Source organism: Phymastichus coffea, unplaced genomic scaffold (assembly GCF_024137745.1).
Source record: "Phymastichus coffea isolate CEN01 unplaced genomic scaffold, Cenicafe_Pcof_1.1 PCOF00028, whole genome shotgun sequence".
NCBI classification, from domain to species: Eukaryota; Metazoa; Arthropoda; class Insecta; order Hymenoptera; family Eulophidae; genus Phymastichus; species Phymastichus coffea.
In genome coordinates, this window is record NW_026706839.1 from 1,091,054 (window position 1) to 1,118,916 (window position 27,863).

General features: G+C 35.4%; 7 protein-coding genes across 9 annotated transcripts; 4 read left to right on the forward strand and 3 right to left on the reverse strand.

Annotated features, from left to right (window-relative positions):
• The first annotated feature begins 76 nt into the window (after positions 1-76).
• On the forward strand, positions 77-3,977 carry LOC131662931 (centromere protein J). The gene is made up of 5 exons (XM_058932938.1): positions 77-225; positions 378-1,784; positions 1,871-3,513; positions 3,580-3,775; positions 3,843-3,977. Exons 2-5 carry the CDS (start codon positions 399-401, stop codon positions 3,969-3,971), a joined length of 3,354 nt encoding a protein of 1,117 aa, XP_058788921.1. The 5' UTR covers positions 77-225; positions 378-398; the 3' UTR covers positions 3,972-3,977.
• A 218-nt stretch (positions 3,978-4,195) lies between these two features.
• LOC131662933 (ankyrin repeat domain-containing protein 27-like) lies at positions 4,196-6,623 on the reverse strand. The gene is made up of 5 exons (XM_058932941.1): positions 6,384-6,623; positions 5,947-6,052; positions 5,421-5,715; positions 4,951-5,357; positions 4,196-4,852 (listed from the first exon to the last, which is right to left on the reverse strand). Exons 1-5 carry the CDS (start codon positions 6,489-6,491, stop codon positions 4,362-4,364), a joined length of 1,407 nt encoding a protein of 468 aa, XP_058788924.1. The 5' UTR covers positions 6,492-6,623; the 3' UTR covers positions 4,196-4,361.
• Positions 6,624-6,852: 229 nt separating this feature from the next.
• Positions 6,853-11,688, forward strand: LOC131675646 (protein brunelleschi). Of its 3 annotated transcripts, none has more exons than XM_058954684.1 (13): positions 6,853-7,024; positions 7,237-7,580; positions 7,653-8,289; positions 8,350-8,623; positions 8,696-8,894; positions 8,964-9,175; positions 9,247-9,860; positions 9,930-10,150; positions 10,230-10,584; positions 10,658-10,817; positions 10,892-11,069; positions 11,144-11,367; positions 11,441-11,688. In XM_058954684.1, exons 2-13 carry the CDS (start codon positions 7,280-7,282, stop codon positions 11,630-11,632), a joined length of 3,567 nt encoding a protein of 1,188 aa, XP_058810667.1. In that variant the 5' UTR covers positions 6,853-7,024; positions 7,237-7,279; the 3' UTR covers positions 11,633-11,688. The 3 variants fall into 3 exon arrangements, with proteins under 3 accessions (XP_058810667.1, XP_058810666.1, XP_058810668.1); XM_058954683.1 differs by having other exon boundaries at positions 10,658-10,808; XM_058954685.1 differs by having other exon boundaries at positions 10,365-10,584; positions 10,658-10,808.
• A 23-nt stretch (positions 11,689-11,711) lies between these two features.
• LOC131662808 (ATP-dependent DNA helicase PIF1) lies at positions 11,712-14,538 on the reverse strand. Its single transcript, XM_058932751.1, has 2 exons — positions 14,461-14,538; positions 11,712-14,102 (listed from the first exon to the last, which is right to left on the reverse strand). Exon 2 carries the CDS (start codon positions 14,059-14,061, stop codon positions 12,181-12,183), a length of 1,881 nt encoding a protein of 626 aa, XP_058788734.1. The 5' UTR covers positions 14,062-14,102; positions 14,461-14,538; the 3' UTR covers positions 11,712-12,180.
• A 1,370-nt stretch (positions 14,539-15,908) lies between these two features.
• On the forward strand, positions 15,909-17,817 carry LOC131675786 (large ribosomal subunit protein eL15). The gene is made up of 5 exons (XM_058954930.1): positions 15,909-16,006; positions 16,576-16,756; positions 17,045-17,181; positions 17,372-17,482; positions 17,563-17,817. Exons 2-5 carry the CDS (start codon positions 16,585-16,587, stop codon positions 17,755-17,757), a joined length of 615 nt encoding a protein of 204 aa, XP_058810913.1. The 5' UTR covers positions 15,909-16,006; positions 16,576-16,584; the 3' UTR covers positions 17,758-17,817.
• A 358-nt stretch (positions 17,818-18,175) lies between these two features.
• Positions 18,176-20,215, forward strand: LOC131662844 (tRNA (guanine(10)-N2)-methyltransferase homolog). The gene is made up of 9 exons (XM_058932805.1): positions 18,176-18,258; positions 18,334-18,399; positions 18,483-18,722; positions 18,795-18,929; positions 19,009-19,272; positions 19,348-19,486; positions 19,545-19,743; positions 19,815-19,941; positions 20,018-20,215. Exons 1-9 carry the CDS (start codon positions 18,193-18,195, stop codon positions 20,213-20,215), a joined length of 1,434 nt encoding a protein of 477 aa, XP_058788788.1. The 5' UTR covers positions 18,176-18,192.
• Positions 20,216-20,851: 636 nt separating this feature from the next.
• LOC131662782 (mucin-2-like) lies at positions 20,852-27,145 on the reverse strand. Its single transcript, XM_058932696.1, has 9 exons — positions 26,901-27,145; positions 26,236-26,689; positions 25,814-26,136; positions 25,061-25,751; positions 24,472-24,983; positions 24,158-24,411; positions 22,245-22,810; positions 21,684-21,977; positions 20,852-21,609 (listed from the first exon to the last, which is right to left on the reverse strand). The coding sequence occupies exons 1-9, from the start codon at positions 27,143-27,145 to the stop codon at positions 20,890-20,892; spliced, it is 4,059 nt and encodes a 1,352-aa protein (XP_058788679.1). The 3' UTR covers positions 20,852-20,889.
• Positions 27,146-27,863: the final 718 nt, after the last annotated feature.

The window sequence follows — 27,863 nt, forward strand, 5'->3', positions numbered from 1 at the left end:
TTTAATCCATATCTAACCTTGAATGTCCTTGAGCTATATCTGAAATTTCGAAGCGAAGTCAGTCTTTAATCGTTGGGTTATTCGTGATATAAATTTTAGCGCCAGTTGGCGGTGTCTGCTTGATACGATACGAGTTTTTATTTGTAAATTTGAAAACAATAACGGCTCGATTTTTCTGATACATATGTTCTAACGACTAACGGTCGATGGATCACAATTACACAGGTATGATGTACGAATGGTTCAAATAAATTTAAAAATTATGAGTCTCATTCAGTCTATGATTGTTTTTATTGCTCTTTGTTTGGAATCTTTGTACCGTGTATCTTGTCTTAGATGTTCTATAATTCTAACGAGATTTTCTTTTGTTTCACTAGAGTGTTATTTGAAAAATTGAAATGGCTGTAGAAGCCTCAATAGTTGAACAGCTTCAGGAGCTTAGAAGGTGGCAATTACAACAACAGCAAGAATTGATAAAAAAGCAGCAGGAGCAACGTGAACTGCTTACTAATGAACAGAATCGACTGTATGAGGCATTGAGTTTGTCAGTTGATGAAATGAGTTTGAACAGTGATTCATTGAAAGAAATAATTGAAGAACAAAAAGTAAATGGAAATTTGATAGATCTTGAGATACCGGACGAGGATGAGTTCAAAACACCTAAATCAAGTCACAGCTTTTCACAATTTAATCCCCTTAGTAATGAAAACAACAATAGTAATGGTTTAATTTTGAATGTACCAAAGTTACAACTTGTTGGGAAAACTACTAAAAGTGATGTAAAACAAAATATACAGCACAATAATTCATATAATCAAAATGATTACAGTTCAGAACTTTCTATTTTAGATAGTTCACAACCATATTTCTTAGATAAGTTGCAAAGGCAAAGTGCTCCAATAGATGAGATGCCAGTTCCATCTCCAAAGAAAGATTTTATTACATTATTAGAAGAAAAATTGAAAGATTCTACAGAGGTTGTCACTGAAAGTAAAAATAAACCTATTGTGAAAAGACCATTTCTTAAGAAAGGTGAAGGACTTGTTAGATATATGCCTAATGCAAATCCTAATAAGATATCTAGGACTACAAGAGGAAGAAGTGCATCTTTTTCTTGTGAAACAAGAAATAACAATATAAGGCAGCCCAAAAAAACAAATTTAGGAAGGTGTAATTCTTTGCCTAGGTCAAAAAAAACTGATGTTCCAAGAAAACCTCTTGTCACTAATGCTTCTGTCGCACAACAAAAATTAACTCTCAAAAATATTCCTCCACCAAAAAAGAAATCTCGTAATAAATCTATTGGATTTCTCCCTAGTCCCACAGAGAAAAAAAAGCTATTAGTTAATGTCTCTGACTCTAACACATCTGATTTAGAAGTAAAGAGTAAGAAAGAAATGGAAGAAGTTAGAATATTTGAATTATTAGAGGACAAAGCTGAAAATTCAAGTTTCTGTTCAACCTCAAGTACAATAATAGCTTTCATGCAACAATCTACACCATTGAAGCATAAAGCTCTTTTGCATAGTGCCTCTAAAAATAAAATTTCCCTTTCTGATATAGGAGATGAAACATTGGATGAGCTTGTAAAAGCAACGAAATTAAACTATCACGTTCCACAATCACAAAAAAGCATCAAACATAAAACTCCTGATATTCCATGGGATGAAGTACCCATTTCAACATTGAATAATAAAAACACTGCTTCTGATGTTATTCTTCCTTATGGAACTGACATAGATGAAAAATATGAAGATGATATTTCAAATAAAGGAATGGATGAAGTGAGTATACTACAATATTTTTATCTTTATCTAAACAATACTTTCATAACTTAATTGAAACTTAATTTAAAATTTAAACCTTTTAGAATGAAAACAATGTAAGCCTCCATGTCAGATTTGCAGAATATAACGAATATAAAACAATGACAGATACTTCTAGCATTGCAAGTGATTCTCAAGTTAATGTAAACTATGTAAGCGAAAAAGGAGCATGGTCAGATTTTTCAGTAAATACTGATTCATCAGATATTGAAAACCTTATCTTATCTGAATTAAAAAAGAAATTGCAGAATAATAATAATATATTGGAAACTCCTAGATGTGTTCAAAGTAGTCAATATGATACTGATGAAGATGCTACTGAAGATTTCAAGAATGGTGAAGGAGACAATGACAATGAGAATGTTGAAGATGAAAACGAATTGAAAGATGAGACAATACAAGAAGAAAATGGAATTGTCATAGATGAAAATAATGCGAATCACTCGATATTTAAATCAGAACTTCTGAAAACACGTCTTCAAGAATTAGAACGGGAAATCGAAATTTTTAGAAAAGAAAGCGCTGCTCTGACTTTTCAAAGACAAAAACTTCAAGAAGAACGAACAAAATTGCAAGAAGAGCGCTTAAGCTTGCAAAGAAGCTACGAGGAGAAAGAGAAAACTCTCGAGATAGAGAAGAAAAGAACGGAAAATCATCTCCAGGAAGAGAAGAAGAGGTTGAATCGAGAAAAGACTGCATTAGAAAGTAGAATGAAAGATGCTTGGGATAAAGCGCAAAAAAGTAAACAGGAGAGACAGGAAATTGAAAAGCTACGTGAACAAATTGAAGAACTGAAAGAAGAGTTAAGTCAAAAAGAGAGTAAATGGTCAGCATCGAATGCGCGGCAACGAAGTCAAATGAGAGTTTTACAAACGGAAAATTCGAAGTTGAAGCAGGAGCTAGAAAAGCAGCAACAGAAAAAAAATGTTAAATCTAAAAAACCGACAACGAATACGCGAGCCATTCATCAAATTAACAAATTCTTAGCCGATCGTAAAAAGATATCTCCATTTAAAAACGAGGACGACTGTAATGAAGAAATTGTAAAAGCTACTGAACCTGCCAATGTTGCGTACGATGACTTGGATCTAGAACCAGTGGAATTGGATGAATTCCAGTCAAAAAATAACAAAAGTGAAAAAGTTAAAACTTTGAAATCTGCTGAGAGTATTGCAAGAACGCGAAATTTGTACGAAAGTTTATTGAGAGAAGCGACTGGTTGCCTTAGTGAAAATTATGTAGAAAGGAAAAATTTACTCAACCAACAAAAGCAAAATAAAGTACAAGATTCAGTTGATCATTCGGACAAAGAAGAACATAATTATAAGGAAGTGCAAGTTAACGAAATAAGAACATCACCCAAAAGGAAAAATTCAAAATCTCCTGAAAAAGAACAGCAAGAGTCGGAAAACTACAACGATCATGGAAACCATGTTGGAAATCCAAAACCAATTTGTAATAAACAAGGTATCAGAGAAGTCCATCATTCTGATGGTCGTGTTGAATATTGGTACCCTAATGGCAACGTTAAGAAAATTTTTCCTAACAAGTGTCTTACAAAAATGATTTATTACAATGGCGATGTTCGAGAGACTGATAAAAACGGTAGAGTTAAATATTTTTATGCTTCTACAAGGACATGGCACACGACTATGCCAGATGGTTTAGAAATTTTAGAATTTCCTGAGTAAGTATTTGGCTTTATCAAACTAATATTGTTTTCAATAAAAATTATTATTTTTTTTATTTACAGTGGACAAGTGGAACGGAGAAGTAAAGATGGTACGATTGAAGTAACGTTTCCCGACGAATCTGTTAGAATAGTTCAAGCGGATGGATCAGAAAAGTGGATATTGCGAGATGGAACTATTGCAGAAACTTCAAGTGACGGAGAAAAAATACTTACTTTACCTAATGGACAAAGAGAAATCCACACCAAGGACCATAAAGTAACTATTTTGTTTTTGCATAATTTAATCATAATTTTGTTAATTTTTATTTCGTCTTGTTTTACAGAGGCGAGAGTATCCCGATGGTACCGTAAAACTTGTTTACGTTGATGGAATTCAAGAAACGCGATACGCTAATGGTCGAGTTCGTTTGAAAGATAAAGATGGTAATCTTATAATGGACACTCATCAGTGACGTATTAGAATTTAAACGAAAGACTGATAGTCCTGGAAGAATATTTTGTTATAATAGAGATAAGAGATACTTTTCTTCAAGATTTCGCGCACGTGTAAAAAGTAATTAAAAAAAAAAATTTTAATATACATTTAATGATAAGGTCTTTTTTATGATGACAAAGAAAAAGAAATTTTATAATATCTATTTTTTACTTAAAAATACAAGGTTTATAACTTTTGGTAAAAAAATTGTGTTTATTTAAAGCTCTTAAGCACTATAATAAATTAGTAAAATATTCACATATCATTACTAAAAATACAACTAATGGTTTGATTTATAAAACAAATGACAGTCATACTTTTCAACAAAATTGAATTATCCAAAACATACATGCAAACTCTTGTCTAGTTAATTCTGAGTAGTACATTCTTCCAACATCTTAACCAAACAATACATTTGTCTATCTAGCGGTATCTTTGGTTCGTCTTTCTCAACAATTTGTAATAAATCGCCCATCTTTAGCTCTGTCTTCACTTTGTCATTCCTTTCTGGCAGATCATTTATATCGATATTTTCGAGTAATTGCAGAGCAGCTTTGAACGTCACGATAGTATATGAAAAACTGTCGTTAGGTGATATAGACCAAATAAAGTTTTCAATGTAGTACAAGTCTGTGCGAAGTCTTTGCGATCGACACTTAACAATGATGTAAAGAAGTAACGAAATCAAATCGGTAGTTTCTAACACACAAGTTTCTAAATCGGCGTCGTTGTCGTTCAACGATTCATTTCTCGATTTTACATCAGCCACAGCACCTTTGATTTCAGCGACAATGAAATCCAAAGTTTCTTTCAAACACATCAGCTTTTCCCAAGGTCCTTCACGGGTATCCAAAGCCGCTGATAACAAAAAAGAAAATAAAATCTTTAGTCGTTGAATTTACTATTCGCATATTAATGCATTGTTTTTATCGATCAATAAAAAATACATTTATTACCAAGTTCAACCATCGCAGACGGTAATGATACAACTAATGATTCTTTAACTCCCAATTGGTCTGGTGAAACACTGACGTCGATCAACTGGTCGATTTTATTTTTCACGAGCAAATCGCCCGGTTCCAACAAACTGATAAGTACAGGATATACACTGTCATGTAACTGATGCATCACGAATATTTCTAACGACAAACTCAACAATTTTTGAAAGCGAGCGTCGCGTTGAATGTCTAAACTTTGTCTTCGCATCGTGCTCGCCCAGTAGTCGCGTATTAATTTTTGTAAAATGGTTTGAATATCCTTGACATCTGTGAGTTTCAACGCTTCCATCTTCTTGATATCAGATTCCAAATTGTGGAGAAGGTCGAATTTGTCGTTCCTTAAATCTTTTAAAAAATCGACAGCCCTAGAAAATTAAGAATGGCAACTGATCTAATAAAATAAAAACAATAGATGAATTAAAACACACTGTTTGTAAGTCGTGATTGAAGTATCCAGGCGCAATTCACCCGATCGGGACTTTTTCGAAAACACTCGGTACTTTTTATGAATAGGTTTATCAATGATCACAATATTATATGGCTGAAATTCCTTATTGTATCCCTTCTCAATCGATGTTAATTTGACTTCGTAATCGTCGCTCGATTGATCATCGCTAATTAATTTCAAAGCGCCGTTTCTAATTTGGTACAGGTGTGATTCTTTCTCATCGGTTGATAAAAATTGCGTATTCGAACCTGGAAGCGGTCTCAGGATGTGATCATCTAGAAAGAATTCATTACAATAAATGTCTGTCATTTTTAGACACTACTGTTATCTTATGTTATACGATATAGATAAGAGCTTTATCAGCGTAAGGTGAGAGGTAGAGAAATGTAACACCGTATATGTACGTCAAATTTCAAGAATAAAAATATCTATAATATATATGCTTCATCATTTTCTTACGGAATGATTTACTTTTCATGATTTGATTTTACGAAAAGTTTGCTTACCGACAAATTTTTCCGTGATAGAAATATCCCTGAGCGAATCCCCAATCGGCACGCAAATAGTCCAACATTTAGTCAATGCATGGTCGTATTTTTTTCTATACTTATTCTGGAATCAACGTAATAAAATACATATAATGGTACTGAAATTACAAAATTACAAGAAATTCAACACTTAATGATTAACCCGCATAGCAGCGAAGTAAAAATATCAAACTTGTTGCAACGACTACAAAATAACTGCGTAATGATGAATGAAAAGAGACTGCTCACGCGAATAGCATGTAGCACGAACAATTCGTTTAAAAATTAGAGTAATTGACTGATTTACAAATTTTCTAAATATAAAAGGCAACTTGTAAAACAAAAATAAAGCTGCTCCAAAAAACATATATTTCGTAAAGTCACAGCCCCGAAAACTATATTAAAAGTGAACTCACTCTCAGTAATAAGTAAAATACGTTGTAAGACAATTCATCATCACCCATCGTTGTGACGATATAAAACACTAATTCGATGTAAACATTAATAACACATACGAAATTCATGTACCGTACACTTTACGAGATAAAAATACGTTGCTCAAGTTACATATTACAAAAACAAACATTATAGAGTACAACGATTTAATCTCGCGTGATCTCTTCACAGCACAGTTGTCGTCGCGAGACTGAGCGCTCGAAGGTAAAGGAAATTTTATAAGTGCAGGCCTTGGCACTTGCCTGAATGTTTGTGATTCCTACCTCTCTCGGGCGGTGATTTTATATTACGCCAAAGCGGTGCATGAGCATACAATGCACGCGTACCGTTTCACATTTCTCACGGATTTATAGCGTAAGATGTGAATAATTGATTGTGTGCCAAGAGCAGTTTACGAGTGTGTGTGGAAAGTGTTGGGATAAAATTACAGTTAAATTTTTGAAAACATATCTGTTACGCGCGTCTGCAAAATATATATGTATGAGTGCGTATAGTACAACTATTTTTCTCAAAATGGCTGTCAACTTTTGTTTACTGCTCGTCAGCTGAGTTTAATACTGATTTTTTTATTACGGAATTTACGGAGAAAACAATTAGTCATGTAAGTAAAAGGAATAAATTTTGTACTAATTGGGAGGTTATATATCGTGAGTTTGATTTCATATGTAGTTGGTGCAAAGAAAAATGCAAAAAAAAAATAATTATTGCAACGTAACCTTCTTCATAACTGTTATCATTGTTATCATTGCTACTGAGCATTTACACTATTATCTCTAATTTATGAAATTAAAGCTATTGACAATATGCTTACAGAAATAGATGGAATTTCAAACGGATGGTGTGAAGGAAAAAATAAATGCGCTCAGCACTAAGTGTCATATTGTCGAGTCCAGTGCCCGACAATAAAATGTCTCATCCAGATTATGAGCAAACGGCTCATGATCACGCAACGATATTAATATTACTTAAACCAATAGGCACGCAAATCAAGCAGAAGACTGTGACTCGAGTGTGTGAAAGAATTATCAAATGTGGAAGCAGATTCTCTGTGGTTGATTCGACAAATAACACTCGTGAGATACTTGCTAGGTTTGTTAAAGATCATCCTGTAGAAAATAATGATTGGGGAGATTTTCAGACTCATAGAAGATTAATAGGTATGAACATTAATTTTTTTCTGTCAACTTCCACTTCTCAAATTAGTTATTGTAATAATTTTGATTTTTCAGGACTCATAACATTTGGAAAATATGATAATCAGACTGAATTGAATGAACTTTGTAGACTACATGAAACCCTCAAAGTTAAGTACACTCAAACATTGTATGATTCAAGAGCCATTTTATTGGGACCAGTAGCATCAGAAAACGTGAATGAACCTCCACAATCTTTCACTACACCCCATAACTTTAAAACAGTGGGAATTTTTTATAGTGATGAGTCATGTCCAGATTTAGAATCTCAAATGATGCAATGTTTTCATTCACTTTTCTATATTTTGGAGTCAAAGAGATTAGAGCGTTCCAGAGAAAAGATTGAGAAAGTTGCTTTACTACAAGCACCATTTGAAAAGAAAGATTTCATAGGCTTAGATTTAGAATCAAGAAATAATCGTAAAAGATGTGTTGGCAGAGCAACAAAACATCTAGGAGATTTGTGTTTTCAAGCTGGTCTGCTTGGTGATGCTCTGAATTATTATAATAGTGCAGCAGCAACATTACAAGCAGTCAACGATTGGCTATGGCTTGGAGCAGCTTATGAAGGACTTTGTGCTGTCTCTGCTTTAATTTTATACCCAAACATGTGCAGAAGTCTACCTCTACAAAGAAATTCGTCTCTACAAGAAGGTAGTCCAGGAAAACAAAGGTAATAATTATGAATTTCTATTAATTCAAACTTATAATTAATAACTGTGACATTTATAAGGCGAGGCTCGCAAGCACCTACTGTTTTACCAGCACCGCCGACAATTGAAGCCGTAAAAGCTACAATGCCATACATTTTACCGCCAGAAGAAATATGCAAAAAATACCGCGAAGCAATTGTACACTACAGTAAATATCAAAACGCTGGTATTATTGAGACTGAGGCAAGCTTTAAAGCTACTAGAATTTCTATTGAACAGAATTTAACATTGCAAGCAGCTTCATTTCTAAACAACGCATTGTTTAATAATATGACTATGAATGAGCAAGAAAAGGTAAACTATAATCATTAATAAATTTGTCAAATAATACGATCGTTTCCTAACGAGTTAATATAATATTATCAGATTGATCGCTTTACTACATTGTCCGAATTATACGCCTCATTTGGCTATTCGCGGAAATCTTCTTTCTGCTTAAGATACGCTGCTTCGAGGTATGTTTCACAGTACAATCCAAATCCCGACTGGCAGCAATGTTACAACTTGCTTTTACAAGCTACAGCTGGATTCAAGTTATCTTTAGATCCAGTGGAAATGACACTTGGTGATCAAACTAAAAACTTTTATCTCAATTTTAAAGAATATATTTCTTTAACGTGAATTTTACTTGTAGAAAACAGAAAAGGCTGGCCATCCATTCAAATTCATTTATTAAACGAGTTAGTAACAGCGGCTAATCGTATGGGTAATCCATCGTTAGCAACGAGACATCTTACCTTTCTTCTACAGACAATGTACAACTATCTCACTCCAACTGAAAGAAAAGATGCAGCATTTCAACTGCAAGCTGTATCTCAGCAAAGTGAAGGTGCACCTGTTCCTCTCGTAAGTTTTTTAAAATTCTTGTCTTCTATTCTTATATTTTAAAATTAAATAATATCATTTGCGTTTTTTAGGTACTTGATTCCGGTACAGTAATTCCTCCAGCCAATTTAACAAATATTCCTCGAACGAAGTCGTTCACCCTAAAAAATTTGCAACCACATTTGCAACCTCAAAAAATTAAGCGTGTAAAGGAAGACCATGGTCCATTTCTATTTACACCGATAAATTTCGGCTCTTTAGAGCGTAAAAATCCATCCAAAAGTAAAGTTGACTACTTGTGGGTAGATGGTGATATATGCGAAGTATCAATGCAACTGATAAACCCGTTGCCTTTCGAGCTTCACGTCTCAAACATGAGGCTATTGACCAATGGAGTTGTTTTCGAGTCTATACCCGAAAGTATTACACTACCTGCAGAATCGAGTACCATTGCTGTTACATTAGCTGGCACACCGAGGGAAGTTGGTGATCTAGAAATTTTGGGATTTAGTACACATACACTCGGAGTAAAATCTAACTGCAGGTTAAGACATATGGAAAATATGCCTCATCCTTCTTACACTGTTGAAGTTGTACCTGCGTTACCAAGAATAAACGTGGAGACGAGTCTTCCGAGAACAACAAGTTTTAGTTCGGGAGAGAACATCGTAACTAGTGCCAGCATTTCTCTGTACGGAGGAGAAAAGTAAGTTCTGTCTTTTTTTTTACATTTTTAGACTTGTAAAGTATGTATGATTATAATAATTCCTTATAGTGCTGAATGTACTATAACAATAACAAACGTCAGCCAAGTACCTATCGAGATGGTAGAAATTTCAGTGCAATCAACATTAGACAATCTCACAGAAGCCAAAGTATTCACATGGAGCGATGAGAATTTGCAAGCTCAGTTACCCTTGCAACCTCAAGCTAGTGCCTGTATTACTTTGTACATGTACGCTGCTATAGATTTTGTTGTACCACACTCGCAACATGGTATTTAACTTTACCTTATTTGAAGTTTGAAAAAAGTAGTGTATTATTCTCTCACATTGAAACTGCATGTGTACCACAGAAATTTCAAGCACATACCTCAGTCAACCAAACAGCTTGATGTCGCACTCAGGTCCAAGCTCTCTACCATCACGACTAAGTTCCCCGTCGCACTACACCAAAAGACATACCGAGTTAACATCATCTTTTCGTTCAGGTACGAGTTCAAACTCGTCGAATTCCATGAGTAGTGCGCGATTGTCCAAACTTGCGATGCCATTGCATGCATCTAATATCGTCGAAGGTCAATTGAAAATTAAATACTCTGGTAGTGCTGGCTTGACTGCTGGATACTGTAGAGTCTCGTCAGTGTTTATCACGATAGAGATGTTGCCTAGTGTTCAGATTACTAGTTGGGATGTCTTACCGGCGGAAACGTGAGTTTTTGTTGATCGAAATAGTAAATTTAATTGGTAAGTCCCTTTATAATGTCAGAATGCTTTGTTTCAGACCTACGCAATTTTATTTAGTATTAGACGTAACAAATATGACAAATCACGAAATGGAATTACACTATACGCAAAGTAAATGCATTTATATGGAGGGTCGAGAGTCTTGTAGAATTCCTATTCCGGTTGATCGCTGCCCTTTGAATAAATTGGTAATAATAGTACTCAAATTCAACTATAGTCAATAATTTTCATAATTGTATGTGTATAAAAATGATAATTCTTTTACTTTTAGACTAATGGACCAGGGAACAATGATGACTTACAAAAAATTTGTGCAGATCATATAGCATCACTAGCTGAACTAAAGTGGCGCCTGTTAGGTACTGAATCCAAAGGAAAGGCTACCTTGTCAGGTATAACTTTGACGCAGGATATGTTAGATTTAGTAAGGATGAGCCCGTTACAATGGGGTAAGCTTAAACGCAAGTGTTAATTTGTTAATATGTCATAAAAATGATTAACTAAAATTATTATAAATTTCTAGAGGTCACAATAAACGACACACTTTTCAAAGCTCAGGATGAAGTCACGTGTAATTTAGGAGAATGTGTTAACGTTGGTGTTGCCGTTTCAAATGCTTTAGAAAATCCTTTGAGAAATTTAATGTTGTCTATCAATTTGTACCAAGACCATCATAATGGTGTTAATAATTACAGATTAGATACTAGAGTTTCAATTGCAGGAGCTAATAAAGTTATGCTTCCAACAGTAAGTTAAATTAATCAGCAGCAAAAGTAAAATGTTTTTTATTTATCGTAAGAAATAATGTTATATTTTTTAGTTACAAGAATCCGGACGTGCCTATCACGAGTGTCGCGTAGTTTTTCTTACTGCTGGGCAGTACAAAATTGATATTCAGTGCAGCAGTCGCGAATCATCGGTCGATTCGACAGCAGCTTATTCGGAATTGGCTAATGCTGGTCACACATGGCGTTATATACCACCAGTTGAAATAAGAGTGGAGGATTATTGATTATGTTGTTTATTGCTTATTTATATTACTATATTTATTTATTAGTATTTTGAAAATAAATTATTATATATTTTCCATAGATTTTCATTGACACAATTTTATTTAACATCATTTACTTTATCGGTCGTTATAGTTCAAGTAAAATATGATTCAGAGTACAGAAAACTATATTAAAATATTTCGTATCTACACTTATATAAACTTCTTCCAACAATTTTTTATGTAATGTTAAAAATATAAATGTTTTCCATACAGAATTCATATCTTGTTAAAAAGATAAAATTTATTAGACTTCTTTCATAGCTATTAGGTGATCGTACGATTTTATAAGCTAATAATGCACGTTTTTTGTTGAATCAATGAATATCTCTCAACAGATAACTTTAACACAAGACAGGTTGTATAAATAAAATTATTTATGTTACTTGTTTTTCTATTAAAATTCAATTGACTAATAAATTTTATTTTTTCGTTATAAAATACTCTACTAAAATTATTAATGGTTCGTTATTTTGTTCAAATATATATACCATTTGCTGTAATAATTTTTATAAAAGTCTTCCAAACTTCGGTTTCTTTCCTAAAGGAATTATTTCCATTTGCTCTAACTGTCTTCTAAAACGCTTGTAGAAGTCTAAAACGTGCTTGTTAGCCCAAACTTGATTAGAATCAAAGTCTAAAACTCTAAGAGTTTGTAAGCTTTGAGCTCTAGATAATGCTACATAAGCTTGTCCAGCATCAAATACCCTAGCAAGGCTCATTTCAACACAATCCAACGTTAGACCTTGACTTTTGTGAATAGAAAAAGCCCAAGCAAGCTTCAGAGGCAATTGTTTCCTATAAATAATTGCTCCTTGAGCCGTTTTAATACTCCACTTTTCCATCTTGGCTTTGTAATTACCTGCAGTTCGAAAATGAATAACTGGCAAATCTTCTTCAAATTTAATTACAACACCTCTGGCTCCATTTACAAGTCCAGCATTAATGTTTAGATTTTTTAGTAACATCACTTGTGCTCCTACTTTGAGTACAAGTTTACCAGGTACAGGTAACTGTTGATCTAATGACTTTGTCATGGATTGATCTGAATCTTGAGCATTGTATACTTTTAAAGCTCCAGGTAGCTTTTCCAACTGAGATTCATTAATTTCATTAGCTTCATTTACATGGGAACACAATCTAGTTGCCAGAATACCTTCACTTTCAATCTTCTGTTTTGCTGTGTTTCTTAATATTTCTGTAATTTCATCTGTTGCTTGTCCTATTCTTAATTTATTGAGAATGTTAACAAACTTTAAATCCTTTTGCCTATAAACAGTTTTAAGTTCAAAGTTCATATTAATACATTTTGACCAAGTATCACTCTGAAAGCAAAATTTTACTTTTTCATCTTTCTTAGCAACAGGTGGTAGTTGGAAGAAATCTCCACACAATATTAGTTGAATCCCACCAAATGGTTTGTCACTATTCCTTATAAATCTAGCAATGGCCTCTATTTTGTCAAAAAAGTCTCCATCTACCATTGAGATCTCATCAATAATCAAATGTTTGATTTTTCTCCATATTGTACCAGCTGCAGACTTTGATACCATTTGCTTACATCTCTCCATCGTTCCAGTTCCTAAACCAATACCTGCAAACTGATGCAACGTTATACCTCCTATATGACAAGCAGCTACTCCAGTACTTGCTGTGGCCATTGTTACATCTGGAGGCAAAGCAGAAATAATTTTTTTCAAAAGGTAAGACTTTCCAGTGCCAGCACTACCAGTAAAAAATATGCTGTATCCTTTCAATACATAATCTAAAACGTTTTGTTGTTCTGGTGTTATTTCTCCAGTTGCATGATGAGTGAATAATTTTTTTGCTCTTGGAATTTTTGGAGTAATTGAAGTATTACCAGTGTCATTATCAAGCTTTCTTTTACGAATGTTTGTAGGTGAAGGAGTAGTAACAGTAGCACGTGATACTGCAACTTTCTGTTTAGCTCTAAGAACTTCTGCAGTTGTTGCAGGACTGATATCTTCAACACAATTTCCTTTGTTACTCATTATTTTTTCACGTAAAGGATTCTTAAAAGGCTTATTATTGTCTTTATTCGACAACTTTATAAACATTGTCTTCAAAAAATTCATAAGTTGAGAAGCAGGTGCATTAGAGAAAAACACAGTACAATTTTCTGCTTTGAATTTTATTGAAGCCTTGCCTTCAGCCATAAATCTATTAAACACTATGTAGTCATGTAGGTGTAATTTAATTGTAGCACCAGCTGATTTTTCAGGTTTTATTTCAATCAAAACTTGACGAATACTATCTCTCACAAGTCTTGATGTAGCAGATCGATAAGTAACTTTTTTTGTGGTTGTACCTTGAGAATTTATCCATTCTACAATTGTTATACAAGTTACACTAACACTATCAATATCCATTGTCCTTATTTTGTTTGTACCTGTTACTGCAGTGATAATATCTGAAATGAACACAAAAATGTTAATTATAATATAAATTTTAGTAAGAAAGCAAGTTTCATACTTTTTAATAAAGTAAAGAAAAAAGTCGTGTCGTGTCAACTTGAGCACGTAAAAATTACAACATCGATCACTTAAAAAGATAAACATTTTTGCTGATTTAGCAAATAACTTAAGTGTATATGTACAGAAACATAATTACGATGGAAGTGTGCGAGTGATTTTTCAAGGAAAATAACGAATATTTATGAAACTATATGTATCCTACCAACTCAAATTTAACTGAAATAAAATGCAAGTTTAAAAGTATGCATTTCATTCATATTAATGCATATTTAAATAATAAACAATAATACTCACTTTTGAGCGGGAACTTCTACAATATCGTCCGCAACAGTCATTCATTCTATATATGAAAATTTACCTTGTCACACCAACCTGTATAAAGTAGCAGTGAGCGCACATTACAAATATGTTGTACATATATATAGATATATATATATATATATATATAGACTCCCTTGCACACATATGTACAAATTCAATTAGAATTAAAATTAGAAATAATTTCATTTATTATTTCTGAAATTTTCTTGTTTATCAATATTTGCTGATGTTACATACAGGTTTTGTACACATTTTATCGGAAAAAATGTTTACAAATTTTGTACTAGTATTGCACAGATTTTTACAGATTTGGCCCATGGACTCATTTTTCAGATTTTGCACAGTTGTCGAAATTTGCAATTGATTTTGATATATATTTTTTTAAATATACGGCAATCGTTGCCCTTTCTGATATTGAAGCCACCTATAAACATTGATCAAAGTATTACATCTATTATCAATTAAAGTCAATAAATCTAGAATTGTGGCAAACCAAATTTTTTACAAAAAAAATTTCAGACTATATTTCTTTTGCATTAATGATATTACTAAAAATTAAAAGTATTATATAATTTTTAGATCAAATGTCCTACTGTACGTGCCAAGGCGTCTTTCTTTTAATTATAGTGCCACAAGTTTCGATATGTCAGGCATTTGAATTTTATAACTGATTTTTATAAAAAAAATCCTCAGGAATTCGTCGAAGCAGGAATTTAAAAAGACTACCTTTTGAGTTATTTGCAATTATTTAAAATACAAGTTAATAACTTTTGAAAAAACAAATTAATATTTTTAATTATATTTTTTATTGCAATTATTTAGAAAGTTTAAAATTTACTCATATTTTAACTTCGATATCTTTAAGCCTTTTGAAAAAATGTTATCATTTTTCCTTAATAGTTAATAACTTTTGATATAATTAATATTTCGAGATGAAAATTAAAAAAAACTTTCTTTCAATATGTACGATAATTATGCAAAATATGAAAAAAATCCGTGACCTCTGGCTTCTTTGAGCCCATCAAAATTGCTATAAAAATTACACTACCCATATATTCTTGTATAGAAATTTTGTATATATTTATGTATATTCATATGCTATTTAAACATATTATATTATACAAATTTTCTTTTTAAAAAACACTTATTAAGGAAGTAATGTAAAATCAAGTAATTAATTTAACTCTTACAGATTAATTTCAGAAGCGAAAAACTTGCGGTACTGCGGTACGAAGTTTATGGAAATTAATGAATGTTATAGTTTAATATAGGAATTTGAAATATTAAATATCTGAATTTAATTACTAAAGCTAAAAAACCAAATACTGGACATGTATGCATGTATATCCATAGTCTGAAAAATTCGTAAGTTTTTTTTTTTAATATTACCGATTACAGATTCGCAGTCACTGCCACTTTTCGACTCACGTCTACTCTACTCTATCACTGTTGTTCGCGCTCACATAACCTACACATTATCCCAAGCGGTCTGTGTTCTTTCTTTTACTGGGCACGCAAGGTGAGCAATGAAATTGTTATAATCATTAAACATCAGTCAGTACTCGCACTTTTTGTTGTTTGTACCTTGCAATAATCAAAAGTGGATTCGTCAACAATGCAAACTTCTTTATATTTATTGTATTCGCAAGGTTTTTATATTAATTTTTTATTTCCAACATACTGTTCAATAACTTAACCTACATATCAATTTCATAATTTTCACGTTTGTTTTATCATCACGATTATTAACATAAGATTGATATTTAACTGTTTTTAAGATCACAATAAAGGTTAAAATTATTTTTGTTTGTAATTAGTTCGAATTGCTTAAGTAAGAAAAAATAGATTAAGTTCGGCTGATTATGCTTATTTTCTTTTATATGCAGCAGTTTTATTAACGATATACTGTTATAATTAAACAATATAATAATCAAGATTCTTTAATATCTACATTTTTAAGTGTAGTAAATCGATAAAACTCATTAGCAGTTTTATATCGTCCCGGTGATTTTATAGATAACGTCTTGTGTACTGCATTGGGACTTCATTCCAAGTGAATAACATAATTGAAGTTGATTTTATTTACAGAAATTCGGAATGGGTGCATACAAATATATGCAAGAGCTTTACCGCAAGAAGCAGAGCGATGTGCTCCGTTTCTTGCTGCGTATCAGATGCTGGCAATATCGCCAGTTGACTAAGTTACACAGAGCACCCAGACCATCTCGTCCTGACAAAGCACGCCGTTTGGGATACAAAGCTAAGCAAGGTAATGTCTTTAATACTAAAGAGCTATAATTATCTAGTGTTATAATAATAACTTACAGTAGAATGAAATTGTTTTCAAGTTTAGGCAAACTTATTTCTCAAATTATTATTCATTAGCCTTGATGTTTATAAGAGAAATTCCTATTTTTTATTTAAAATGATGAATTGTACATGCACCACTCTCACCTTATATGTGGGGATTATGTATTTCTGATGATCCATTATAAATTGTAAAAGGGATGTAAATGTAGTCTTCTTGAAAATTCATAAATGATATGTTTTAAAACAGGATTCGTCATATTCAGAATCCGTGTTCGTCGTGGTGGTCGTAAACGACCTGTTCCCAAGGGTGCTACTTATGGCAAACCAAAGAGCCATGGTGTCAATCAGCTGAAGCCTACCAGAAAACTGCAATCTGTTGCTGAAGTGAGTTTCTTTCAATTTTTCAATTTGTTTATAACTTTAGCAACAATTTTGAATGATGATAACCATTTTTACTCATGAATAAGATGATTTATTTTCTTCCTTGGATGTCTGAAGCTCAAAAAATTATAAATTCTCTGACCTTAACATAATTATCAGTTTATTAAAAGAAACATTATTTTCTGTTTTTTAGGAACGTGTGGGAAGACGTTGCGGTGGACTCAGAGTATTGAACAGCTACTGGGTAGCTCAAGATTCCTCATACAAATACTATGAAGTAATTCTTGTTGACCCAGCACACAAGGTAATTGCCACATTTAATCTTTTCTAAATAAAAAGTTTCCCAACTTATTGGTTCTTATATTCTTATTTGTTTTTTTATAGGCAATTCGAAATGATCCCAAGGTTAATTGGGTTTGCAATGCTGTTCACAAACACCGTGAACTTCGCGGCAAGACCTCGGCTGGCAGGAGTTCTCGTGGCCTCGGCAAAGGACACAGATTCTCACAGACCACTGGAGGATCACGCCATGCAGCTTGGTTACGCAGAAACGCCCTGTCACTTCGCAGGAAGCGTTAATCTGTCTTATAAGCCGTGGAATTTATACTATCTATTCAATAAAATCATTTTATTTCAAAATCCCACTGTATTATTCATAATTTCGTCACATATTAAGAAACTATATTTATTTTACTTAATAATAGCTGATTTAAAGCTTTTATATATAAATTAAATATATATTAACATTTTTTTGCAAACGACTAATATCGTTGTGAAAGATTTATCGTTATTAAAAATCCGACACGCAACAGAAAAATGTTTGAAAAGTATATTTCATACCAAACTATTTGACAATTGTAATTTTGTGAATGAGAATTCTAAAATTATGTTCAGTTATTGATCATGTGATTTTATGAATAAGTAGTGACCAAAAATGTAAGACACATGTTCTACTATTAACTAGGTTATGTTTAGTTTTGTGTTTTGAATGAGGGATAATAAACATCATGAGCCATGAGTTCGCAATGGAAGAAATATTTACTATGGTTCGCTCACGAACACGTAGAATTTCGCATACCAGTTAGTAAACAAATTCGTATATGTTTCTCTAATATAAATACATATTCATATAACAATTCATTTATTAATCTATAGGAAATGGATTCGATATTCAGCATGTTCGACATAACCTTAGGGCGTGTTATCAAAGCAACAGAACATGTGAGTTAAAATAGCATTGTCGTATCGATTTTTCCATCAAAATTATTGATTGTTTTATCAATAAATTATTTCAATTTCACCAGCCATTCTGGATAGTTGAATTACCGTCCGAAGATGTAGCTCGCACAATAGCTAGTAGGTCAGTTTTACTTCGCCACTGCATTGAACTATGGGCACATTCAAAGATTGTGGATGGTCTTCATGCAAATTTAAAATCTTATCCTCAAGATTTAATGGAACCTTACCTAAATACTGCATTTAAAGTTGTTGTGGAAACATTTTGCAAGCATTTTACTCAAAGAGAAAAAGTAGAAAAGATTGAGGTAACAAATACAATTTTCATCTAAGTATCTTTTTTGCCTTTAGCTGTAATAATGATTGGACATATATTTCAGACTTTTAATTATTTGCCTTTGAAAGGCTCAGTAAATTTAAAGAATCCAGATACAACTTTATTTTATATAGAATATTATGGCCAAGAACCAAATAGTAATCCAGAAAATCCTGAAGATTTGTTTTTTGGTAGATGGGTAGGTATTTGATTTTTACATCCATTTGTAATAATTCAGACTGATATGTATCTTAATTTAGAATATTGTTATTTTATAGATTGCTGATGGTCAGAGAGATAAGATTCAAAAGCTTTCCTTAAAATCTAGAAAATTTATAGGCAATACTTCTATGGACCCACAATTATCTATATTAATGGCAAATCAAGCACAAGCTAAAGCTGGAGATATTATTTTAGATCCATTTGTTGGTACTGGTTCATTATTGATTCCAGCTTCAATGTTTGGTGCTTATACTTTAGGTACTGATATAGATTATTTAATGCTTCATGCTCGTACAAGGCCTAGTCGAATCTCACAAAAAGTAAGTCATTTTTATTTTACTTTATATAAAAATAATTTGTCTGAAAATTGATTAATAATCAACGAATACTTTTAGAAAAGAGAAGAAGATGAAAGCATAGCTGCTAATATGAAACAATATGGAGTAGGATCTCGCTTTGTAGACGTTATTGTATCAGATTTTTCACGAGAAATGTGGAGACCAGATATAAAATTAGATGCTATTATTACTGATCGTAAGTTTATCGAAAAAGAATAATCTAACGGTGGGATTTTATGATTAAAATTTTACAGCTCCTTACGGTATTCGTGAAGCCGTAGAACGGATAGGCACGGCCAAAACAAATCCATCTATAGAGGAACATCAAATTGAAACGCACATTCCGTCCAAAGTTGTGTATGAGTTATGGCAATTATTTATAGACTTGTTGAATTTTTCTGTAAAACATTTAAAGTTGACTGGGAGGCTGGTCTTTTGGTTTCCAGTATTCAGGTGTTTTTTCAAACTTTTTTTTAAAAACTTATTTTACTTATTTATTCTTAAAATCTTATTTTTCATTTAAGAAAACAATACTCCGAAGATCAATTGCCTATCCATCCTTGTCTAAAGCTTGTAGCTGATTCTGAACAAATTTTAAGTACTTACACAAGCAGACGACTACTGACGTACGAAAAAGTCAAAGAAGCAAAGGTACTTTTTGCTTCTCTATTACAATACATTCAGTTAAAATATAATGAAAAGAACATTAATCAATATTTCTCAACAGCCTGATGATCCTTCGTGTAAAATAGGTGAAGCAAATTTCCGGGACCAGTATTTCAATTACCGCGAAGAGCTGCGTAGCGTGAGACGAGCGCGAAAATCTGCCGAACGTTTGAAACTCAAGGAAGAATGGGAAAAGAGGAAAGTGACGAACGACGTGATTAGAAAAGAAAACGAAGCAAGTTATTCCTTAAATGTATAATATAAATATAAAATACAGTTATTTCGTTTTTATCAACTAAGGAGTTTACATAGTCACCATCTTACTCTCTATGTCAAAACATACATGAATCATGAAAATGGTATGTGCTATACATACAAAAATTGCAGATGCACGACATGTATGTATATAAATAATGAGTCAGAGTGCAATAAAAACTAAAAGGAGTAATAACATCGTAGCAAAAACAGTACAAAATTATAGTTTGGCATATAACAGTACAATTGGCACCATTAGTCATCTCGAGTGCAATTGCAAAGATGAACTTCCCATAAAATGAAGAAGTCTTTCGTCGATATAAGTTTGTGCGTCGCACGAATAGCTCGACAGTATCAAAGAGATGCATGTGTATTTTTTAAAAATTATTTTCAACACACAGTTGTCTCGTTGTCGTTCCCTTTAGCATTTTTTTATTCGCGCAGAGTTAAATTATCAATACGTGATATAATCGATTATCCAACTCGATAAGATATATATATATATATATATATATATATATATATATATATATATATATACACGTAAGATTTTTTATATCGCTGCGCTGATCCTACTAGTCGATTATCTCTCAAATGCCCAAGGGAACGTCTCTCTCGTCGTCTCGCAAAAAGTAAAAAAATTGAATACTACCGATTGAATGTGGAACGTAGCAATTTTCACTTGGACAATTTCCTACCAGACTCAGCGTTGACGTTAAGCGTCTCCGAATCAGACTTTGATACGACTCCCCTACCAACCATGGGCATGTGTTCTTGATCTTCATCTACTGGGAATTCGTAGATAGGTTTGAATCCGCCGAACAAAACTGGTTTGAAATTGTCGGGATCGAAATTATCATCATTCCTCTCGGTTTGCGTTTCGTTCTCGATCGATTCATCCGTTGACTCCTTTTTAGTATCTTCCTTGTGGTTTGTGCGTTGTTCGGTGCCGTTATTAGTCGAGACTACGACGCTCCAGCCATTCTTCGCGGGCATCTCAGCCGATACACTAGCGACGAATGGTGCCATGAAGTTTTGCGGCGACGGTGCCGACGAGGATGAGCTGCTTGGTTGTTGCGACGGCAGGAGCACTGGTTTTTCATCCTCATGACTGTCGAAGTCGTGACGACTGATCGCAACAGGTGTGGTAGGCGTATAAACGAAGGCGATGGGGCTCGACGACGATACGACGGGGAGACGTGGTAACGTCGCTGAAATTGTTGCCGAGGGCTGCTGCTGTTGTTGAGATTGTTTCTTTGCGGGGTAGGGTAGGAAATCTTGAAGGTAGGAGATTACGTTAGGTTCTTCTTCGGGCTCCTCGTCGGCTTCGTCACTCGGCACAAGCAGAGGTTTTTCGCGTACCAGCATCGGTGAGTCAATGCCCGTGGGTGGAAAATTCTAAGAAGCAAAATGAATTAGCGTCAATTTGAGAGACAAACAATTGTCCGTTTAGCAGCGAACGTAAAATGTACCTGCGGAAATTCACCATTGACCTGATTGAATTGCGGTCTCGCGCCAAAGAAGTATCCCTTATCATCGCCATCCTTGTGCTCCTCTTCGTCGTCCTGAGGCAGCGTGTCGGGTGGCAATGGACGGTGAGGTCCTCGAGTACCAATTACTACGGATTCGTCGCGCTCGACCGTATCCTCTTGGCTGCCAATGTTGACGGCACTGTTCACCGGGTAAACCACGTAAACGGGACCAGACTCGGACGTTCCCGCTGCATTCGATTCGTCGCTGTCCTTGCGACGTTCTGCGTCGCTATTCTGTTGATTATTATCGAAATTGCTTATTAATTCGGTGCTTGCATTTTCTTTGCTACCGCAAAGGTACCATGCGAATGATCATAATTGACATACGCAAACAAATAGTTAGATAAAAAAATAATGATTTTGTCCAATGTTCTCATCTTTGCGAAGTATTTATAATGTACAATTGCTGGATATTTGTGATCAAACACGCTCGATTTAACGTACCGTTTACCGCAATAAATAAAGATATATCTTTCAATGCTTAGTTGAGCGATGACTTACCGAGGTGGAGCTTTCTTCGATGTTCGCCTCGTCGTCACTTGTCTCGTCTGACCGATTAATCTTGAACAGTGGCGGCAAGTTCGACTTGATAATTTCCTCGTCGATGCCTCCCCTCTGTTGGATCATTTGCAGCGTTGCGACCTTCGGCATCTGACTGTCAGCTCTGTTATTTGGAAAAATAATTGGTCTGGGCGGCACTTGTGGAGGTTCGGCTGAGAAACGGTCGGCTATTTCGTCTTCCATGCGAAGCTTTTGCACGACAGGTCGACCGGGGTTGGCGTTTGCTGGAACTGGCGGTCGAAAGCGCTTGTGTTGTTCTGGACTTGGTGGAAGTTGTTGGATCGCTTCTTCCTTTTTGCGTAGAATTTGATTATGATGGTGATGATGATGAGGTGGCTGTTGATTTGGGGATGGCGGAGGTGGTGGACTTAGACGTTGCAAGTGAGTTGGAGGTGCTGAGATTGGATGTGGTTGAGGTTTTCGTGAGGGGTGAATGTGCGGTGGAGGAGATTGTGGTCCGGTTGGACGAGGCCGATTTGGATACGACTGGGGGGCTGGCAAGGTACCTGTAAATACGTTTGATTAATAATTTTTTGCAAACCAACATTCAGATACGATAGAGACGATATCTCTAATTAAGCTGGTACTTGTTTGCATGTGAAATATATGTATGCGGAATTTTTTTTTGCCAAATACAAAGGTCAAGAATATTCTCACGAAAGACCTTCGAGAAATCAACCATTCATATGAATTCATGCTAAGAGTAATGTAAAAATTGACAACAAAATACTTTGAGCTGAAATTGAAAGGTTCAACTCAAGACCCGATTCCCACAGATTCGCTCGCGTGATCAAACGTGCGCTTTATCATTCTTCGCAAAGCCTATTCTACTTCGACTCTCGGCGTCAGACGTAATGATGATTGAGATTAAACAGTATTCGCCGCAACAGCTTGAAAAAAAGAACTTTCGAGCTGACATAGTTTTGCGACAAATTTTAGCGAGCGTATAAGTTCTCACGGCGACGCTGCCGAAGAAGTAGGCAGTCGTGCCACATTCGTGCGAGACAGCTATAATAATGGCTGCACATTCTCTTTCGCTTACGTACACTAGTGATGTGTATAGCGCTCTTTGCGCACTCATCTTTTATGTCTTTTTTATGAATTCATTTTAATGCACAAATATAGATGAAAACTTTTATTGGTGAAATTAAAAACTCAAAAATTCAATGTTCTTTCAGTATTCCCATGACTTGATAATATGTGAGATATAGCCAATGATATTGTCTATTGGTGAATAAATATGCAGTTACGTTGATGATTAAATGTTCTCAATATGAAGTTTTAAGTTTTATCATAACAGTATCATATAACAGTATTATATGTTCTTAAAACATTATAGTTTTCTATAATCATATTCTTCGCGATTTAAAAACATACTTCGATAGACGTTCTCAGTCGTAATTAGTGAATTAAAAAAAATCTAATATTATTACGTAACCAAACAAAGTCGAAATGACTGTACTATTTTATCGCTATAATTTTTTGATTTTTATCTTTTATTGTATATTCTGTTTATCCGAAGCTAAACTTTCGATTAGAGCAAAGTTCAATGAATTTCTCTATCGACGATTAATTTCTCACGTGGTCTTTTTTATGAGATATATAAGAATATATGAATTATGGAGTGAATTGTACTTGTTTGTTGAGATTGAGAAAGAAACTACAGCGTCATTTTGAATAGCGTGTCGCGTCGCGAGGATAATGCCATAATGCGCCGATATCCCACTTGATCATTGTCGCGAGGCTTTTACTTTTGTAGAAAGCGCGATGAATCTCCGCGGTCGCTCGATCTTTCATATTCAAGAGGTGAAATTTCACATCGAATCGTCGTAATCAATCTGGCTGACACTTACCAATTTTGTCAGTGCCGCGATGTCCATGAGAAGTCTTGGCATTAGGTCTGAACTGTGGCAGAATATTTGGTAATTTCTGATCATGTGGAGGCGGTCTTCTTTTAAAGCCTACCGGCGGATATTCGGGCTTCTGTCTTGGAGGTAGCGGTATCCTCTGCGGACGTGACGGAGGACTGCCAGAGTTCGGTCTATTGTTTGCATGCTGGTAGTGGAAGTAATAAGGTGGTCGTGGACTTATTCCTGCCGGTGGTGGTCTGCCAATCAAAATAACGTTTACGTTCATTGCACACTTGACGCTCAATTGACTTGCTTACCTTGATGGTTGATTTTTAGCTGGCGGAGTCAATCTTTCCGATAATTGCGGAAGATTGGGGTTGCCGACCTTCGTACCAGCCGATCCATTGGAATTTCCGCCGAGATTGGTCGGTCCGGTCGGGGTGATCTCCTTGATCGATCCATCGGCTTGGTTAATAACGATGACATGCTCCTCCACCGGTCGTACATTCTGTACTTGGCTTTGCTCGTCCGGCTTGTCTTGAGGAGCCTCGGGGAAAGTAACGAAGCCAGTACTCGTAGGTGCTTCGTCCTTCTGAGTGGCATCGTTCGCCGGCGGGAAAGCGAAACCCGACTGTGCTTTGGTATTCTGCGACTCGCTGTCGCTCGGATGCTGGCTGGCAAAGTTGCCGTTTTGTTGCTCTGTGTACCACTTGGTCGGGTTGTACGGCGGCTGTGGTTGTTGTTGAGAATTGTCGACCACGGCAACCGACGACATGGCTACAGACATGGTTTGGTCGAGCGCTGTTTGCGGGACTTGTGCGTTCGAGCCCTGTGAAGCAATTTCATCGCAAATAAATATGCCTGAAAGAACAAGCCAATGACACGTTCACGACTGTGTACGCTTACCGAGTCCGCCATCGGTCTGAAAGTATTCTTATTGGAATTCGGCGCCAAAGGATGCTCCTCCGTCGCAGCGCCATGGCTGTAATAACTCCCCTCGACATTTTGCCGGTTGCCAAGTACGAACGACACGGTATCTTGATCGTGAGGCACAATCACGTTGCTCGTACTCTCGGGCAAGACGCTAATCACACTTCCAGGTCTGCCACCGTACACGCTACCAGGGAAATGGACGCTTCCGTGTCCGACGTTATTATTGTTACTGTTGAAAAACTCGACGGGTCGATGACTCTCAACGAAGTTTTCATGCACGGGTGGCACGTGAGCGGGACTGTCTAACGGCAACGACGTCACTGGCGTTTGTTGAGCCGGCTTATTGGTTGTCAAGTGTACGGTTGGCGTGGACGGACTTATTGTAGTTGTCGTAGCAGGTGATGCTGCTGCTGGTGGAGTTGTAGTTGTAGTGGTGCTCGTCGTGGTAGTTGTTGTCATGAGAGTCGATGGAGATATCTCGAAATCGACGTTTTGTACGACGTGCGGATGTTGATGATGATCCAGTGGGATTTCTTCGTGAGACGAGTCGTAATACTCGTAACCGTCGCTGTACTCGTAATTTGGTTGACTTGCCGGTTGCGTGAAACTTTGTGGGCCGTTGTTGTGTCCGTTCACTTCTTTATTTTCGGTAGGATAGTTAGTTCTGTCAGAGATTAAGAAAATAATAAAATTCGTTTTTTTTAACCGACGAACGCAAGTACTCACCCATACTTTGAGCCCTGCATTTTCTCGATCGGTAGCATCTCCTCGAATTCCCCGTACTGCTGGGTGGTACTCTTAGACGGTTTCCAAGTGGTGACTTTGAGTGCAATGGAAGGTGGTGGTATGGTCGTAGTGGTCGTAGTCGTAGTAGTTGTCGGTTTGGTTACTATCATGGTAGTTAGTTTCTTCTCGGTTGGCCTTGGAGTCGTCGTTGTTGTGGTGGTGCTCGTCGTTGTTGGTTTTGACGTTGTTGTAGTTGTGGTCGTAGTAGAAGTTGACGTGGTTTTTGGATAATAAACCCTACGAGTTTGCGTGCTAACAGACGTCTAAATAAATGACAAATAAAAAATAAGCACGGTTACATTCGAATTCACAGTTTATAAATGTCATTAGATTCGTAATTTTTATACTTCATTAAAGCTCACCTCAGTGACAGTCTCTTGGTGATACGACGGCCGATGATTATTAATATTATAACTGTTCGAACCACTTTGTACCTTCGTATTGGCATACGAGCTCGAGATCAATGGGTAACTCTCTCTGTTGTACTTCTCCGAGGTGTACTTCACCGGAAGATTGAGGAAATCGTGGAAACTCGGAGAGTATGGATTGATTTCGTTTGGACCGACTCTCTCGTTCTTCGAATTAGTCGAAACCACGCGCTTACTGTCCGAATAAGTGACTTTGTCGTATGGCTGATCGATACGCGCTGTGTCGTCATTTTCTGGCTGTGTTTCTTCTTCATCTTGATAGATCTCCGTGAGATTTAGAGCTTTTAAGGGTGGAGTCTTTCCGAGGTCGATTTTGCCTGTTATTGGATCTTTTTCTAAGGAGAATGGCTTGCCACCGTTGAATGCGTAGGCGAAAGGCACTTTGTACCTTGATAATTGTAAAATTATTTATTTCATGGTTTCGATTAAAAATGGATTTTGTGTAATAAAACAATTAATAAATAGATTGCGATAGCAGAATTTTCTGCCGTTGTAACTTTTTGAATGAAACGAGCACGCTACAATTGAAGATTCACAATAGCTAATAAAAATATCCGAATTTACATTAAAAAAGAAAAGGAAGACTGAATGGTGATTACCTTGGTTCCTGATCGGGATAAGGCGTTGAAGCGACGCTGGAACTGCTTTCTTCGGCAATCAGATCCAGGCCATCGTCTTCGGCGGTCCTCGCGAGAACCAAATGCGCTGGATTTGACCACACCGATGGATCTTCCACGAGCGGCGAATTCTTATTGTCTAAATGACCACCCATCAAGAAGTCCGCCGATGCGCACATTAATGACACGCTGGCGAACAACAACGGTGACCAGACTGCTGATCTCATTTTAGTTTTCTTTTAATTCTGCAATGAAAGAGATATTTGAAATTTTATTTTAGTTATTATGAAAGTGAAAGATGAATTAGTCTTCATCTTATTTATAATTACTGTGAAAGTTGATTAAAGGAATTAGCGTGGATTTTAACAGAATCAATTTCTGAAGTCAAGTATGACCAATATGACTTTTACTACTTGCTAATTAAAGTTCAACTTACGATTTATGTTCATAATGTACGTAACCGTTTATAGCTCATTGTGACAATTCTAATTTGTTGTTAAAACTATAAGTATTCAATGCATGTTTGACACACGTATGAGTTAAGTTTAGCTTGAAAAAAAACAGTACTGATAACGTAGCCACATGCATCGAAAGAAAATCGTGGCCCAAAAAATACAAAAGCAAAGTACATTTGAGATAATGGAAAAAAAACGGCGTCTCGGTCGTCGATATCCATGTATAACGAGAAAGGAATACCGTTAAGGTGGATTATTACGTCAGCGAAGGCACGCCAGCTTATAGTGGGTCATCGCTTTCGCGGCTACGCGGCGGGGCCTTATTTTTCCGAGTCGCGAACGTGACACTTACGATTATCCCCCTCGTCGCGTTCTCACAATTTTGTTTTCAATTTTCGAATGTGACGAGACGCCGCAACTAACGACGCGACAGAGCGACATTGATGCATCGGCAATTCGCTTTGCAACGGAGGCGCGCGAGAGAGGTGAA